The 19,027-nt window shown below is 37.1% G+C and overlaps 1 protein-coding gene across 1 annotated transcript; it reads left to right on the top strand.

The window, feature by feature from the left end:
• Positions 1-5,758: 5,758 nt before the first annotated feature.
• LOC108695879 (extracellular calcium-sensing receptor) lies at positions 5,759-14,974 on the top strand. The gene is made up of 5 exons (XM_018224831.1): positions 5,759-6,016; positions 6,935-7,732; positions 9,092-9,313; positions 12,865-12,988; positions 14,076-14,974. Exons 1-5 carry the CDS (start codon positions 5,759-5,761, stop codon positions 14,972-14,974), a joined length of 2,301 nt encoding a protein of 766 aa, XP_018080320.1.
• Positions 14,975-19,027: the final 4,053 nt, after the last annotated feature.

Here is a 19,027-nt window from a genome sequence, read left to right as displayed (position 1 = left end):
TTCTGAACAGGGTTCTGGTTTTATTCAAAGGGACAATGTCATCTACTAGACCTAATAAACATACTTCCGGGATTAAAGTTCCAGGTAATAAGATTTGGTCATTAATCTATCTCAGTGCCACAGGCTATAAAAAAAAACAAATAAGAGAACCTAGTGAAATATTATTAAAATTCAGTGCTATCACCAAAGTGTTACAACACTAATCTGTGTGTGTCTTGAACCATAGAAAGTCTATGCACAGTTTTTGTGTGTGTTTTAAAGTGCTAGTGATTTCTACAAGGTGCTATCTCCAAAATAAAATTATAATTAAGCCAAACAAAGTGCTTTTAGTGCTTGCTTCAAAAGGTAAAATTAATAAAATAAGGTGCAATGGTGTTTTCTTCAATCAGTAAAAATCAGCATGTGGCTTCTCCACTCTCTGGTGGGATTGGCAACTTTTGTGAAATGTGTCAGGTGTGACATCATTTCCGGTCTCAGCAGTGAGTGGATGTACAGGTGGAACATAAGGGAGACGGAGACGCCGGCAGAACCCATCTCTTTATATTGCAAAGGTTCACCTCCATGATCTGCACTATAAGACTGGCTTGTTTGATATGTGCTCAGAAGTGTGACTTATAAAAAGGAATACCCTGGAGTTGATATTGATATGCCGTTTTGAAATCAGGAATCTTGTAAATTGCCAATCCCACAATTTACAAGATTCCAAAAGGATCAAAGGATCAAAGATGAAAAATATGTAAACATAAATATGATGGAAGTACATCAATACTCCTTGTCAATGTAAAGGCTCATTTATGAATGAAGCACAAAGTGTAAAATTTACATATCACCATATTTTGTACCAGCAATGTAGTGTTTTTCCTAAAACTGAAGACACATTCTATGTTGTGTCCATTGCACCTTGTAAATGAAGAACGTATTTGGACATCTGTTTTGGCAAATCACAAGTTCCAAGATCTGGTAAAACCAGTGTAGAGGATGGTAAGGACAGTGAAAAGTAGTGAAAAGTAGTGAAAAGTAGTGGAGTGGAAGTTATAAATATGAGGAGACAGTAGAGTTGTTGAAGACAAGGAGGATGAGATGGAATTAAAGGTTGGTAAGATTAGATTTCTATTTAACAACAAGTTATATAACTAAGTTATTTTTAGTTATATTGGAGTAGAATTTGTTGGGGGTATATGGTCACTTCATATAAACTGGAAACTGGTTTGAAATGACTGGGTATTGTGTCTCCTTATTAGTGATGGGCGAATTTGGCGAGTTTCCAGCGAAATTCGCAAAATGGCGAAAAATTCACGAAAAGGTGCCGGCATCTCATTTTTGATGCCGGCGTCTGTTTTTGATGCTGGCACCCGTTTTTTCGCTGCGAATTCGCGCCTGCCGAATAAATTCGCCCATCACTACTCCTTATGGATCATGCAGGAGCTATTGTGATTATGGTAGCTGATTATATTAGCAGTGGGTTGAATTCATAGTCATGTATGTATCAACTACGGCTAGATTTAGCCTAATGAAAAAATATCATCACAGCGTTTCCTATGTAGGGTTAGGCGAATAGCCACTTTTTTGATCATACTAATAAAAACATGGGTTGCATAATGTGTATTTTATTAATACACTTACAGCACCATATCATCCATTATTTCATGTATTAACTAGAACCCAGTGCAGTGTAGGTTTGCATTAGGAGGCTACAGCAAGAGCAACTAATCCCAGTGGAAAGTTTTTTTAATTTGGATTGTGATGTCCAAAATGGTAAATAACTGGAAAAGCATTTTATTAAATAAGCATTAACAGGGCTGGATTTACATAGCAGGCACCCCAAGGCCCACTGCTGTTCCTCGCCCCTGTCCCCTCCCCTTTATTTGTGCAAATTTTCATCATCGGGACCAGAGGAATGGGGATTGGAGCACAGGAAATTTAAATATTGTATCTCCTGTGTATCCCCAATGTTTTTTATACAAATGTGGGTGTGGCCCCTAAAATCGTGCCGCCTTAGTGGCCTTTCCACAAATCCAGGCCTGAGCATTAAGCTGTGAATTTATTTAAATTAATTAAGTAAGAAGGAATGGGATCCCAGTGAGCAATGTGCACTCTACAAGCCTTATTCTAAAGTGTATTATTATCATAATTTTCTTTATTGCAGGCCTGTCTTTACGTGGGCCCTGAGGAATGAGATAATGATATGACTTTAAATTGACCAGTAACAACCTGGATTGAGTGCAGTTATCAGTATTATATATTAGGGAATTCACTGCCGAATAAATAAAGAACCACTTTCATCACAGAAATATTAATAGTCTTCTATACAACATGCTGTTGGTGGCACTTCTCTGCTAATCAAATACTTATCTTTTACGTTTTACATAATAGTAATTTCACCATCTTTAACTTTAAATGGAGTGTCAGATTAATATTTAGTATGAGAGAGACATTATGAATAAGACTCTAGATAATGATTAGTAGGTTCATAGAAACTGCTTGTTTAGAAAGTTTATGCAAATAATATATTGTAGAACTAGAAATGTTCTGCTTCTACAGCAAAAAACAGAAAGTCTTATTCTGTTGGGTGGTTGTACTTACACTACTCCCAGCAATGTGATACTGCTTGAGGTTTGCAATCAAGTGATACCTTTGTAAAGGCAGGTTTTCAAAATTCCAATAAAGTGAAAGCTGTGCCATTGTGTGATGTTAAATAAAAGCTTCCTCCATCTGTATCCACACTCCATGCCATTGTGACTATTGCATTTGCTGTGTTTTTGTACAATTATACATTTATTATCTCTCTAATGAATATTGCAATGATTCATTTCTTGTGGTTGTTGTATTACAGTCGATTGAACTCTCTGGACTGGCTGCTGATACTGAGCTGGGCTATTTACATGAGCGATGGGGATCCAGGCTGCAAGTTGCCATCAGAAAATCTGAAATTTTATGAAAAAGATGGAGACATCATTGTTGGAGCTCTTATCCCTGTGCATCTTGAACCAAGTAACATTAAAGTCAATTTCACTACAAAGCCCTCAATGGGGAAATGTAACAAGTAAGGCTGTTTTTTTCTAATTCGTATACTCTCATATGGTAAATGCATTAGCAGTGTTACTGTACAATAGAGCGAAATCCTTAATATTATACTCTCATTATTTTTAGCACCTAAATTTGTCATATTAGAGGTAGAAACAAAATGTGATACAATAAAAAGATGTGAGTCAAAATGTATCAAACACCTTATATTAACAATAGCAACACAAGACTACTTTCTGGTATGAAATAAAATAATTTTAATTAAATTATTAAATGTTTACATTTTAAATTCTAATAAGCAGGGTCTTCTTTATCTTCCAGTCAGTTTGCATGTACGTACAGTATATGTAATTGATGTGTTATTAGTAATAATTCTAATAAAATGTTAGTGCAATGCAACAGTGTTTGCCACATTGTAAACCCAAATGTAACATTAGTAAACACTAGAAGTTTGAGCTATTTCCAGGTCGAGGTATCATAAATCTTGAAAACGCAAGTTTTTTTTTAAAAAAAAAAAACAACTCGTGCAATTAGAGGTTTTTTTTAAACCCGAAAATGTGAGTTTTGAGCAAAAAAAACTTGAATACTTGAATTGTCGTGGAAAAAACAACTCAAATCTTAATACATCTACCCCTAAATGTCTGTATCAATAATTACAGGAAAGATTGTAACTGTTCTATCTATGGCCACCTTTAGAGGTCAGGTAGGATGAGATCTGGAGTGAAATAGCATATGATTTTCTAGATATTCTTGGAAATATGATCGGTAAAGCAATTGTTTCCTACTGTGGATCTGTAATTTTGTTTTTAAAGGAAAACTATACCCCCAAAATGAATACTTAAGCAACAGATAGTTTATATCAAATTAAGCGGCATATTAAAGAATCTTGTCATACCGATATATATATATATATATTTAAGTAAATATTGACCTTTTACATCTCTTGCCTTGAATCACCATTTCGTGATGGTCTGTGTGCTGCCTCAGAGATCACCTGACCAGAAATACTACAACTGTAACAGGAAGAAGTGTGGAAGCAAAATACAGAACTCTGTCTGTTAATTTGTTAATGTGACCTAACAAGTATGGTTTGTTTGGTATGTTTGTGCGCACCGTGAATCATACGATCCCAGGGGGCTGCCCTTATTTTTTAAAATGTAAATTTTCTATTTATGATTACCCAATGGCACATACTACTAGAAAAGTATATTATTATGAAAATGTTTTATTTACATGAAGCAGGGTTTAACATATCAGCTGTTTTAAGCAATATCTTTTTATAGAGACCTACATTGTGTGAGGGGTATATTTTTCCTTTAACTAAGGGGGACCAAAGGAGGTCATCCAAAGACGGTTCAGATGTCCTTACTTCATCCTTACCAATTAGCTTATGGATACTGTACCCTATGGTTTACTTTCAAAGACCTATCTGTCTAACATTTGTAGCTCAGGGACCCAAGGGAACAGAGCTCCCATACCATGATCCACTTTTTAGATACTGTAAAATTATTAGCAACAGCTCTGTAAGAAACAAAGCTATTTTTTTGTGAATATTGTGAACTCCGTGTATACATAATGGACCACAGAAGCAAATGATAGAGTACAAAGGGTGAAAAAATCATGCTCCTTAGTGCTTGGATACATGAATATCAGTGCAGCCTGCTTTTTTCTCCTTGCACTGAATCCAGACCTTGCTGCAAAATACAATGCTGTACAACAAAGCCCTGTAGTAAAAGCTCAATTGTGTAGAGCCTAGTAAGTTCTTGGCAGGAAAAGTGCAAAAAATATGATGTTTGCCTCTGTTGTTTTATTAAACTTTGCAACCTTCCCCCACTTAGTAAATATGATACAGTTAAAATATATTGCATTTGTACATTTTATGTTTCTGATACAAATATCAAATCTAAACAGGAAAAATGTGTATTGTACTTATACATATTGTACTCAGTTATTAAAATAAAATTTATGTTTTTGGTGATCAGAGACCTATAAAAGTGTTAAAAGAATTATTCAGTATAAAACTAAAAACTGGGTGCAAAATAACAAAATATTTTCAATATTGTTAGCCAAAAATGTAATATATAAAGGCTGTATTAACTGGATGTCTAACATCATAGCCAGAACACAACTTCCTGCTTTGCAGCTCTCTTGGTTTTCACTGATTGGCTACAAGCCAGTAACCAATCAGTCATTTGAGGGGGGGGGGGGTCTCATGGGCCATACCTGTTTGATTTTAAATCTGACCTGCATGCTAAGGATCAATTGCAAACTCAATGAACATTTATGTCCCATGTGGCCACCCTTAAAGTTACTGACTAACTCAGAGTTAAAGAGCTGAAAAGCAGGAAGTAGTGTTCTGGCTATTATGTGAGACATCCAGTCACTCCAGCCTTTATACATTACATTTTTGTCTAACTATATTAGAATTATTTTTTTTATTTTGCACAGCCTATTTACTCAGTTTTTATTTTTACACTGAACTGTTCCTTTAATGTCAGTAGACATTGGTATTGGTGATAGTGCTCAGTGTGGCTGTTGAGCAGCTCCTAGTACTACTACTACTACAACGCCTTTCAACAGTATAACGTTCAACAGTTTAAAGCAGGCAATTTTTATTTTTTAAAAGTCTCTATAGATCAAACTGCTGGGAATCATTGATACCCTATGTGACGTGTGATTTACAGTATGTATTGTTTTTAGGCTATCTGTATTCTGTTATCTACATGTACTTGCCATGGTCTATGTTGTTAATGAGATCAATGAGAATCCAGAACTCCTGCCGAACATTACACTGGGCTTCCGTATATATGACTCCTGCTTTAATGAAATGCAGGCTGTTGATGGAGCGCTACAGCTTCTGTCGGAGAGTGAAAAGGCAATGCCTAATTACATTTGTGGGAAAAATTCCAAAATGGTAGGATTAGTAGGAGATCTTCAGTCTTCCAATTCTGTTGCTGTGGCCAGAATTTTGGGACTGTATCGATTGCCTCAGGTATGTCAAAACCATGAAGAGAGTGCACCAGCGTTGTCATATAAAAGTAATATTGACTAAATAACAAAAATATTGTATCCCAAATAACCATTATAAGACTAGAAGGGCTGGGACAGATATGAAATCCAAAATGATAGTGAATCAGCACTTGTACTTGGTTATACTATAGATTGTCTATAGCCTGATTCCTTGGTTAGTTTGAAAAACATTATTAAAATTTGGAATGTTTAGGCCTGAGTTATTACATGTTTATGTATTAAACGTATACATAATATAGTCATATCAAGTGGAACAATACACTGTACATAATTAGCATAATGTTTTGGGCAATAGTTATAACATATAAAGAATAATAGATGGATATATCAGAATTTCTCTGATAACCTGGAGAGGTAGTTTTTTTGAAAGGTTTAATTGTTATTTTCTGATATGCATAGAAGATTTTTTTTTTTCTAAAAAGTTTCTAAAATTTTCCTAAATTTTCATGTAGAATTGATATAAATGTATATTTTAGTCAGGGACAAAATATTTCCTCCTCTTCCCCCTTGTTTTCTTTTCTCCAAACAGTTTTCTCCAGTTCTTTCTTTACTTTTGAGCAACTGAGAATAATTATATCCATTAGGCAAAATTTTTAAAAGTCAATTTATTCTGTGGGAAATGGATCAAAGTACAAATTTATTGGAAATTCCTGCTACGGAGTAAATTTTTCACATCTTTCCCATCAGTAAAAATGCTATGGAACCATAATAGCTACAGGGCATTTCCTAACAACTTAAAGGCTTCTAACTAGTGATAACATGTGAAAAATAAGAATGTATGTTTACTTTTGGTATTTTATTTAGTATTTGTGAGTTTAATTTATTGAAGAACAATAGTTATTTTTTTATATGGTTAAAATACATACAATTGCTTTTCCAGATAAGCTTTGGGTCAGCATTGGCCAATCTAGGTGATAAAGTCAATTTTCCTTCTTTTCTGCGCACTATTATAAACGATAAAATACAGCCTTTTTATTTCTATATGCTGATGAACCATTTTAACTGGACCTGGATAGGAATTCTGGCTTCTGATAATGACTTAGACCTCTATGACAGTGAGCTTGTGCGGAAAGAAATTGAAGCAGCTGGAGTTTGTGTGGCTTTTTTTATGCGGATATCAGCTCAACACACCAGAGATCAGTCACTCTCTATTCTCCAATCCATCAAAAGGTCTTCGGCCACAGTTGTGCTACTTTATTGCTCTTTGCCAGAGCTAATCCCATTCATGAAAGTAGCAACTGAAGAAGATTTTACTGGAAAGGTCTGGATTGCCAGTGGCAGTGCTATTAATTCTCCTATATTTGCATATACAGAATATTGGAGAGTATTAAATGGTACTATTGGGCAAAAGATGCCTTTAACAATAATCCCTGGATTTAGAGAATTTCTTTATAGCATTCATCCATCTTTATATCCAAAAGATATTTTCATGAAAGCATTTTGGGAAGCAAGTTTTGGTTGTTTGTGGCCCAATGAAACACCAGTCAATGGATCATTCTATTGTACAGGGCAGGAAAATCTTACAACTTTAGAACACCAAGGTTATAATGAAGTAGCGTCAGGATACACCATTCTTGTCTACAATGCAGTTTATACACTGGCCCATGGTATCAACAATATGATTTCCTGCAGATCTGAATCCCCATGTTTAACCATAAGTAGACTGGACACATGGAAGGTAAGAAAAAATGTAAAGCTCCCTGTTTGTGTACCAGGAAAGCAGATTATTGTCCAGTTTTAACTTCCTTAAAAATACACACATCAGTAGGGATTTGATAAAATAACAAATCTATGAAGTAAGTGCTTTCAGGTGAGAATAGGAGATATGGCACCTTACACTCCTTCTGGATTGGGAGAAGAACAACAATATGGGCTGCCCAGCTTGTGTTGGAGATCAAGTATAGGAGTGCCTCATGTGAAAATAAAGAATTCAATGACTCTCCACAGAATTCTGACATATTCCCAGTGGTAAATAATAACATAAAAAGAAAGCATATAAGGGATGAACTTGATGCAGCCTAAACTGTAAAGTGCATATATTTATATATAGTTCATAGATACACAGTTAATTCGGGTTGCAAAAAGACCAAAGTCCATCAAGTTAACCCCTCCAATTGAAACTCCTGACTTAGACCTGATAAACGTTTCCGTTGTCCCGGGTAATTTGAAAATGTTAAAAGTACGTCTTTTCTTACCAACCTCAACACCTACATTGAACCACAAAGGTTTTGCCTTGTGATGACGTTCCTTGCTTACAGGGGGAATATACTGACATATATATTAAGCAGCATTTTAAAGACATCCTATTTTATTCTGTGTTCAACCCTGTGAAATGCCTTTACCAGTTAATTTGTTGCAGAGGTTCCTTTATACTGGCAAGGTTTGCTCGTTTAAAATTTTGTTTTTTAGATACACCCTTATAGTTGTTTCTGCTACATAATCTTAAATGAGACCATGTTATTATCACTGTTTCCTAAATGCTCGCCCACACAAATGTTAGAGATGAGTTCAGTATTATTAGTTATTACAAGATCGAAAAGAAAGTCATTCCTAGTAGTTTCTTCAGATGAACTGAAATAATAAAGGTGTCCTTTAGCATATTTACAAACATGCTAGCTTTTTCTCATTCTCCTCACTGGTGAGTTGGGGGATTCTCTCTTTAAAATGTTGTCCAACTATCTGTTTAGTATGCCTAATGACCTCTGAAGCCAAAAGATTTTATGTTAAAATGAATACCTCTGCAGTTTAACCTTCATGAACTCAGTCCTTCAATTATACTAATCAATACATTATTACTTGTGAAAAGAATCTGTTTTGCTTGGCAAGCCTGTCTTGTAGAGATACAAAGATTCACTAATATCCACAATATTGCTTTATACTTTTTATATTCATATACTACTTGATTAGAAAAAAGAAAAAAAGAAAAGAATTCCTATTCAATTGCAAACTTTGTAATTGGAGTTACAATTCATAATTGTATATATATATATATATATAGTTTTTTTTAAATTTGCTATTATTGTTTGGTTATTTATAGATTTTGCAGTATGTAAAGCGTGTGAGGGTAAAAAACACTGCTGGCCAGGAGTTGTTCTTTGATGAGAATGGGGACCTGATATGTTTACTTGAGTACGTGAATTGGCAAGCTCTTCCCAATGGTGAAACACAATATGTCAATTTTGCAACAGTAAAAGATTTTCCTAAGAGTCATGTTGTTCTGAGTAACAACACTATATTCTGGAGTGGAGGTTACACAGCAGTAAGTACAAATAATATTGTTTAATTCTTTGCAAATCTGATAAGGCTGGCATGCTTGGGTCTTACTACTGCATGTTTAGGCTTTGGGCATTTTCAGTTTTGAAAATCACTACTGACAGCACCATCCAATTGGTGGATAACATAGGGTCAACAACATTTCTGGTTCAGTAATGCACCAACTACATATTGGGGTCTGGGCCCACTGAAGCACATTGATCTGAAAGGGGAAATGCACATAATAACAATAATGTATTGTTATAATGTATCTTCAGCAGTTGTAAGAGCAATGACATACATTTTGGTCTTGCTGCTTTAATATATTTATTCCTTTAAATATAATATATATTATTTACTTTATCATACTAAATCATAAGTCCTGGCTCTGTCACCTATGCTCTTTGGTAGGGATTTTTTTATAAAATCCCAGTGAAGTTATAAGCTCCTGACCATAGTTAACAAAGTAGGAGGGACCACATGGCCCTTCCTCTTTGTACTCCACCTGTTACCAGGGATGGATGCTGCTGGCTCCAGTAAAGACACTATTTTATAAGGGAACCAACCCCTCATTGAGATTGAGAAGCAGGGGCCCTGTGAAGAAGATATTAGAGCAAAACTGTCAGGGTTGTAAGATATCAGGACAGCTTAGTAAGTGCAGCACGTGGCTCCAACTAGGACTGATAAACTGAAGGTGGCTCTCCCAGGCATTACTTTGACTAAAGTGAAGGTACACTGAGCTGGAAAGGGACTCTAGTTTTAATCATTGAGAGGCTTCCACTGGAACTAGTTAGCCTTCCTTAATAGGGATGTAGCGAACGTCGGAAAAAAAGTTCGCGAACATATTCGCGAACTTGCGCAAAAATGCGAGCGGTTCGCGAACGGTTCGCGAACCCCATAGACTTCAATGGGAAGGCGAACTTTAACATCTAGAAAAGACATTTCTGGCCAGAAAAATGATTTTAAAGTTGTTTAAAGGGTGCAACGACCTGGACAGTGGCATGCCAGAGGGGGATCAAGGGCAAAAATGTATCTGAAAAATCTGCCTGTGTGTGCTTGGAAGAGATAGTGTAGGGGGAGAGCTGTTAGTGATTTCAGGGACAGATGATAGTAAGTTTGCTGGCTAGTAATCTGCTTGATACTGCTCTGTATTGGAGGGACAGAAGTCTGCAGGGATTTGAGGGACATTTTAGCTTAGGTAGCTTTGCTGGCTAGTAATCTACTGTTCTCTTTAAACAACTGCCATACGTTGACCTTGTAGGCATTGTTTGCCCAGTTTTTTTGGACGCAGCCACTGAAGCACAGTTGCCATAAAAAATATGCCATATAAATGCTGAAAATAGTAATTTTTCGCCATACGTTGACCTTGTAGACATTGTTTGCCCAGTTTTTTTGGTTGCAGCCACTGAAGCACAGTTGCCAGAAAAAATATGCCATATAAATGCTGAAAATAGTCATTTTTTGCCATACGTTGACCTTGTAGGCATTGTTTGCCCAGTTTTTTTGGTCGCAGCCACTGAAGCACAGTTGCCAGAAAAAATATGCCATATAAATGCTGAAAATAGTAATTTTTTGCCATATACGTTGAGTCAACGTATGGCAAAAAATGACTATTTTCAGCATTTATATGGCATATTTTTTCTGGCCTCTGTGCTTCAGTGGCTGCGGCCAAAAAAACTGGGCAAACAATGCCTACAAGGTCAACGTATACACTACTACAGCGGTGGATACGGATTACGTAAAATATATTATGGCTGCTTGAAAAAAGTCACTCCGGTGTTTTTCTGGAGACGGTAATATTATGGATATTTAGACAGAATGTGAACAAGGTCACACAGCTAGATGGCGGGTTGAAGAAAACAGTGTGCAAATAATGCCTACAAGGTCAACGTATACACTACTACAGCGGTGGATACGGATTACGTAAAATATATGAATGCTGCTTGGAAAAAAGTAACTCAAGTGGTTTTTCTAGAGACGATAATATTATCAATATTTAGACAAAATGTGAACAAGCTCACACAGCTAGATGGCGGGTTGAAGAAAACACTGTGCAAATAATGCCTACAAGGTCAACGTATACACTACTACAGCGGTGGATACGGATTACGTAAAATATATTATGGCTGCTTGAAAAAAGTCACTCCGGTGTTTTTTCTGGAGACGGTAATATTATGGATATTTAGACAGAATGTGAACAAGGTCACACAGCTAGATGGCGGGTTGAAAGAAAACAGTGTGCAAATAATGCCTACAGGGCAAATAATGCCTAAAAGGTCAACTTATACACTACTACAGCGGTAGTAAAATAAAAAAAAGTAAAATAAAAAAAAATGAATATTAAAAAAAAAAATTAAAGTTGGTGCTGCTGAACTAATAGGAGCAGCAGATTAGCACACCAGTCCCACTCCCCAACACTGCTAGACTAATAGCACTGGGCTCTTATAGTAGTAGTAGTAGTAGTAGTAAAACAACAAAAAAATAAATAAAAGCAGTCCTTACAAGGACTACTGTTATTGCAGCAGTCAGCAGATGAGATCAGAAGCAGGACAGCTGCCCACTGCAGCTACATACAGAGCACTGCAGTAGAAGGTAGATTACTAGCCAGCAAAGCTACCTAAGCTTAAATGTCCCTCAAACCCCTGCAGACTTCTGTCCCTCCAATAACAGAGCAGTATCAAAATGATTACTAGCCAGCAAACTTTCAACTGTCCCTGAAATCACTAACAGGCAGCAGCTCTCTCCCTACACTATCTCTTCAGCACACACAGGCAGAGTGAAAAAACGCTGCAGGGCTTCGGTTTTTATAGGGAAGGGGAGTGGTCCAGGGGAGAGCTTCCTGATTGGCTGCCATGTACCTGCTGGTCTGGGGTGAGAGGGCAAAAAAAAGCGCCAACAATGGCGAACCCAAAATGGCGAACGTCGCGCGACGTTCGCGAACTTCCGGCGAGCGCGAACACCCGATGTTCGCGCGAACAAGTTCGCCGGCGAACAGTTCGCGACATCTCTATTCCTTAATGTGTTTGGAGTGTTGGCAGGAACTGGAGCAAACCCACACAATACTGGGTAATACATACAAACTCATTCTGTCAGTGCTCTGGTTAGAAACTGGCCCCAGCATTACAAGTCACCAATACTAACCCTTGTGCCACTGTGCAATGCAATATATTTAAATCAGAACTCCAAAGTACTTCAATTTGAGGAGTTTTCAAAACCAAAAACTTCTTTCTCTGTTGAAGGTTACTCTTTCTCACAACACCTCTATGATCAGTAGTGTAGTGTCTAACTGCAAAAACAAAGGTTCCTGCTACAGAATGGAGCACAGAAAAGAGTAAATGCTAATAAAAAGGACGTTTCTCATAAGAAAATTTCCAAAATTTCAGTAACCTGAGCCCTATTGAGCCAAATTAAGCATTTGGAACTATAGTTCACATGATTTTGATATTAATTAATTATGTAAACACCTTGACACAATGAGTTCTGGCTTCTAATGCTATAGAAAAGTATAAGTAAAATTATTTCCCTTTACAATCAATATAAATGTTATATAATCATCAGGCACCAAAATCTATATGCAGTGAGAGCTGCCCTCCAGGATACAGAAAGGCCCCACAGAAGGGACAGCCTGTCTGCTGCTTTGACTGTATCTTATGCTCAGAAGACGAATTTAGCAATGAAACAGGTAATAAAAATGCCTTGCTTGAGGTTTTAAGCAGATGCAAAAAAATACAAAAAGTATTCACATTAATTAAAATGAATGGTTACACTTTATTTCATTTCTCCTTTTTATGAGTCTTATTGATTGTTGGTCAACAAAATGAGCATTTTTATTTAGATGTACCTTATTGAAAGTACAGGGCTCTGACTGGTCACTACAGGACTGCGCTGGAGTTGGGGGGCATGCTAGACACCCTAGTTCAATTTTTTGTGATCCTAGTTCTTAGGGGAATGTAATAAAAATCACTCATGGAAAAAATATTCACAATGAGGATGCACAATTAAAATTGCATTGTCTACAGTTTACATGTCTAACACCAGACTTTTGGCTCAACTTAAAGTCAACAACCCTAGGGTTAACTGAACCCAGAAACTGCCTAGAAAAGTCACAGTTGAGATCCCTGACACTCTGGGCCTTCAAGAAAAGCTGATGAGCTGAAGCCAGCCTAGCAGTCTAAAACTGTGAATACGTCAGAAACAATTAAAAATAGAAAATACATGTATTGCATCAATTTTTTAGTCTGAAGCCTCTTTAAGTAATTAATCCTCTTTGAGTCCCTTGGGAGAAAACTATATTAGTATTTTTCCTTCTTCTAGAGCACAGTGCAGTATGCAGAAGGCTTCAAAAGCCTCTTCTTCCCCAAATCATCTAATTTAATTGTTCTCAATGAATCCCTCTTTATCATAAATAAGCATGAATGGGAGAGTAATAATAACTAGACAAGACAAAAGGAATGAAAGAGCTCCTCTCACATTTCTTTGCAGGTCATAACCCTAGAGTTTTTACAGACACAGAAGATAAATATATTGCACCACTACAACATTTTTCAGGGAGAATATGTCTGAATTTCAGGTTCTCGTAGGTGCCAAATCTTAGTAGCCTTAATGTATATTATTCTCAAAAGAGGAATGTATTTTCCTCAGCAGAGGTGGGTTATTCTCCATGGACACTTGGTAAAGTTGCAATAATGGGAGTTTGTTCTCTGTTTAGGGAAAATGTATAAGTCATATCCTCACCCTCAATCATAATCAGTTTTATTTTGTCTTATTAGATTCAACAAGCTGTATGAAATGCCCTGAAGACATGTGGGCAAATGAGAAACATAATGGCTGCTGGATGAGGAACTTGGAATTTCTGTCTTTTAGAGAAACCCTAGGAGGAACTTTAGCTACTGTCGCTGTTCTAGGATCTCTTCTTCCTCTCAGTATCCTGTTAATTTTTATTAAAAATGCAGAAACACCAGTTGTGAAAGCAAATAACCGGAACCTCAGTTACCTCCTCCTTCTTTCACTGTTTTTCTGCTACCTCTGTGCCTTAATGTTCATTGGTCGTCCCATTACTATAACCTGTATCCTCAGGCAATTTATTTTTGGAATCAGTTTTGTCATGAGCATTTCATGTATCTTGGGAAAGACAATGATGGTGGTGATCGCCTTCAACCTCACCCAGCCAAAGAGCAACAGGAGAATGTGGTTGAATTCTCGAGTAACGAATGCCCTGGTGCTTGTGTGCACAGCTATACAAGTTCTTATATGTGCTGGGTGGCTTGAACACTCTCCTCCTTTTGAATACCAAGACAATAAATCTAAGATGGGCGCCATTATTGTGGAATGTAACAAGGGATCACCTGTTGCTTATTCATGCACAATGGGATATATGGGATTTTTAGCTGCTTTATGTTTTGCCATAGCTTATTTGTCAAGAAAATTGCCAGGCAGTTTCAATGAGGCCAAACTGATCACCTTTAGTATGTTGATATTTGGAGCTGTTTGGATCTCCTTCATCCCAGCCTACCTCAGCACCACAGGGAAGTACATGGTGGCAGTGGAGATATTTGCCATGTTATCTTCAAGCAGTGGATTAGTGGCATGTATATTTTTACCTAAGGTCTACATTATTATTTTGAGACCTGAGATGAACACAAAGGACCGAAAAATGTTTATGAAATAAAGCCTACGACTATACTAAAGACATCCCCTGCTATAAAATGGGCACCAGTACTGCTGCATTTTTTTAAATGAAAACAGCAAGATTGTATGGGCCCATTTACTTAGCTCGAGTGAAGGAATAGAGGAAAAAAAACTTAGAATTTCGAATGTTTTTTTGGCTACTTCGACCATCGAATGGGCTACTTCGACCTTCGACTACAACTTCGAATCGAACGATTCGTACTAAAAATCGTTCGACTATTCGACCATTCGATAGTCAAAGTACTGTCTCTTTAAGAAAAAACTTCGACCCCCTAGTTCGCCACCTAAAAGCTACCGAAGTCAATGTTAGGAAGGTCCCCATAGGCTTAGCTATCTTTTTTTAGTCGAACAAAAATCGTTCGATTGATGGATTAAAATCCTTCGAATCGAACGAGTCGATTTTTCATTCGATCGAACGAATATCGCTAAATCCTTCGACTTCGATATTCGAAGTCGAAGGATTTAACTTCGACAGTTGAATATCGAGGGTTAATTAACCCTCGATATTCGACCTTAAGTAAATTTGCCCCGTAGTGTTGATAACCCGCTGTGAGATTACACTGCCATGACATGATTAAACTTTCCCTTTTATTCCATTCTTTCCATTTAACACTGTCTTGGCTTACTCTCATCATGGAAAAATTATAATGCTTGGGAAACAGAGATTCTACGTCGTTGTCAGTTTGTTATTTTCCTTTCCATGACCATAAAATCTCCTTCATCTTCCAGGAAAGAATTCATGCCCTTTATGTATTCAATATTCTTGTGATTTCCTTATAAGGGATCTTTCCATAATTTAGATCTTCATACAATAAATATATTTAAAACTAATTTTAACATTAATTAAACCCAATAATATTGTTTTGCCTCTAATAACTATTAATTATATGTTAGTTATATCTTAGCAGCAAGTACAATGTAAGGTTTATTTGTTACAGAGAAAAAGAAAATCAATTTGAAAAATCTGAATTAGTTGATTAAAATGGGGTAAATTTATCAAAGAGTGAAGTTCTGCCACTAGAATGAAATTCCGCAGCTCTCAATTCATTTCTCTGGGATTTTTTAAAGGCGAATTTATCAATGGGTGAAGTGAAAGTTTGCCCTTTGATAAATAAGCCTATAAAAATTCCATAGAAATGAATGGCGGAGAGTGGCGGAATTTCACTCTAGCGGTGGAACTTCACTAACTAACTTCACTCTTTGATAAATATACCCCCAAGGGAGAGGGCTTTCCCGTAATTTGGAGCTTTCTGGATAACGATTTCCAGATAACATAAATCAATATAATTTCTGTTATGTAATTTTTCCTTACATAGCAGAATGCAAACACGTAAGAATTGTCTATTTGCATTTTAACATAATAAAGTGTTAGTCACCCCCACAACTATTTCCTTCTGTACTTGCAAATGTCAGGTTTTCTTTGTGGAAAACAAAAGGCTGATGCACAAAGCAACAATGGCAGTCCTTGGAATTGTTGCCTTGAGTGTCATTTTATCATTTGTTTTCTATATTCCTTTGGAGATTACAGAACCATTACATTATTGAACATCAGGCTTTTAAGAATATCTTTGTGGTCAGACAAAATACAAATTTGTCAGAAAATTGATATAAAGCTGATGTGTCAGCTTTTCAGGATTGGTCTCCATATTCTTTCTTTCAACAATTCATGTGGCAGTGCAACTGTTTATTTTAGCTGAACGTCAGCTATGTAGAAAAGTAAATAATGGCAGCAATGATTTGTCCTATTGACTTTTTATTGATAAGGGCCATAGCAATGAATGTCAAAGGCAGCAAACTTTGAGCATTTAGTAACTGTTTAAAGGAGAAACAAACCCTTAATTAAAAAAACCCTACCCCCTACCCTACATATACCCTTCTCCCTCCTCCCCCCCCCCAGCCTAGCTGCCCCCACCAGGCAAATGCCCCTAACTCTTTAATTACCCCTCCGTGCAGATTCTGTTCAGTGGAGTTCACAGCAGCCATCTTCTTCTCTTTAGTAATCTTCAGAATGAGACTGGCGAAGTGGCGCATGCGCAGTTGGAGAAATGTTCTGTTTTGTGACAACTGAGCATGCGCCGAGGAGTAAGTAAAGAGTCAGGGCTATTTGCCCGAGGGGGGGGGGGCAGCTAGGCTGGGGTAGGGGGTCTATGTAGGGTAGGGGGTAGGGTTTTTTTTCATTAAGAGTTTGTTTCTCCTTTAAAGGGGTATTTGTATTCATGAGAGATTCAATCCTAGAGATGCTGCAAGAGGTATCTCAAAGCTATTCAGGGTTTCACTGTTCTGCTATATATTTTATCTAAGTAGCACCTTGGAATACCACTAACCTTATCGTTCCAGAGATAAATATCTGTTAGAGCTGGGATAGGAGGACACTGCAGGTGGCAGCAAAATGGGCTCCAAGCACAGAAGACAAAAATTACTAGATGAGGTCCATGGGATTGCCTCGGAAATTAGAATTAGATTAAAATTACAGGATATTTCTTTAAAACAGCAATCTGTATTTTAAAACATTTACAATACTGAGTAGTTTTCCAGCTTTATTGAATGCCACAATGTCATTGTCAGATAGATAGTCTGGTTTGCCCAAGAAACCAATAAGCATTGTAGACAAATAGGCTGTATAACATCAGCACCTTTTAAAATTTCTTGGCACAGTACATGTTTTGCCAAAATGCACTACTAAGTAGTTCTCCAATACTATAGATCAGTGATCCCCAAGCAGTGACTCATGAGCAACTTGCTCACCAACCCCTTGAATATTGCTCCCAGCAGCCTCAAAATAGGTGCTTAGTTTTGAATTCCAGACTTGGAGGCAAGTATTGTTTGGATAAAAATCAGGCACACTAACAAACAGAGTCTCCTGTAGGTCAGTCCACAGAGGGGATACTAAATAGCCAATCACAGCCCAAATTTTGCAACACCCAGGAAAATTGTTCGTGCTTGTGTTGCTCCCCAACTCTTTTCACATCTGAATGTGGCTCATGGATAAAGAGGCTGTGGACCCCTGCTATATATAACAATTTCATTGATCAGAGGCAGACAGAATTTAGGGTTAACAGAAGTCAGGTTGAAATTCTGCACCTTTGAAAGTCCATAGGTAAATGGTTTGTTGCATTTAGTCGTACATGCTGAAATCTGATTGTTCAAATTCATGGGCTTTTGTAGGCAAGGGGACAAATGTTTTATGACCAAAAGGTAGTTGTTGGCCTAATTCCAGATGACATGACCATAACTGAGGAGTTTTGTTGCACTATACTGCAGATGTTAACCTGAGAATGTTGTTGCATCCTTCACTTATTTGAATGATAAACAGATTTCACATGCCATTACTACACTAAGGGGGTTATTTACTAAACCACAATTTTTTCTGGTCTGGGCTTTTTTTTCAGAAGCTCGAATTTTTTCATGGAAAAAAACCTAGAATGTTTTAAGACATTTTGTGCATACTGCTACTGAAAAATGCCTTAGCCTTTAAAAAAACACAGGGATTGTTTGTCCACATATTGCAATATATTTAAGCTGGCCAACTACGTCAAAGTCATCCCATATCTGGCCAGTCCTATGCTCAATTTTCATCTGATTCATTAAGAATTCTATTGCTTCATTATACATTTTACAAAGGGACTAAGTTTTACCTGCAACTTACTTGCTGCTTTCAAAGTACAACTCCCAAACTTGGCTGCCCTTTTATTGGTCACAAGTGGGATCACCTGACTATAGGTGGGAAGGGTGGGAGCCAGAGCCAGATTTACATAGCGGGTGCCCCTAGGCCCACTGCCGTTCATCACCCCTGTCCCCTCCCCTTTATTCATGCAAATATTCATCACCTGGACTGGAGCAATGGGGATTGATGGGGGCTACAACATGGAGCTGGTCACTGCTCTTGTAGAACTATAACAAACAAGGAAAAGTTGTGCTCACCACTAATTTTTAAAACCATTAGGCGGGGGTGCAATGAGGCTGTGACCACAAAATACATATAGACAAATACAAGATTCCTCTGCACTCAACCCATTATCAATATATTTAAGAC

This window comes from Xenopus laevis, chromosome 7L (genome assembly GCF_017654675.1).
Source record: "Xenopus laevis strain J_2021 chromosome 7L, Xenopus_laevis_v10.1, whole genome shotgun sequence".
Classification (NCBI taxonomy): Eukaryota; Metazoa; Chordata; class Amphibia; order Anura; family Pipidae; genus Xenopus; species Xenopus laevis.
Note: the sequence above shows the minus strand (reverse complement) of the source record. Positions and strands in the feature narration are given on the sequence as shown.

Excerpts from the sequence above, each read along its gene's own strand:
- LOC108695879 (XM_018224831.1), top strand. The coding sequence starts at position 5,759 with ATGGTCTATGTTGTTAATGAGATCAATGAGAATCCAGAACTCCTGCCG. Across the intron at positions 6,017-6,934 it reads GACTGTATCGATTGCCTCAG|ATAAGCTTTGGGTCAGCATT; the intron begins GTATGTCAAAAC and ends TTGCTTTTCCAG. Across the intron at positions 12,989-14,075 it reads CGAATTTAGCAATGAAACAG|ATTCAACAAGCTGTATGAAA; the intron begins GTAATAAAAATG and ends TTGTCTTATTAG.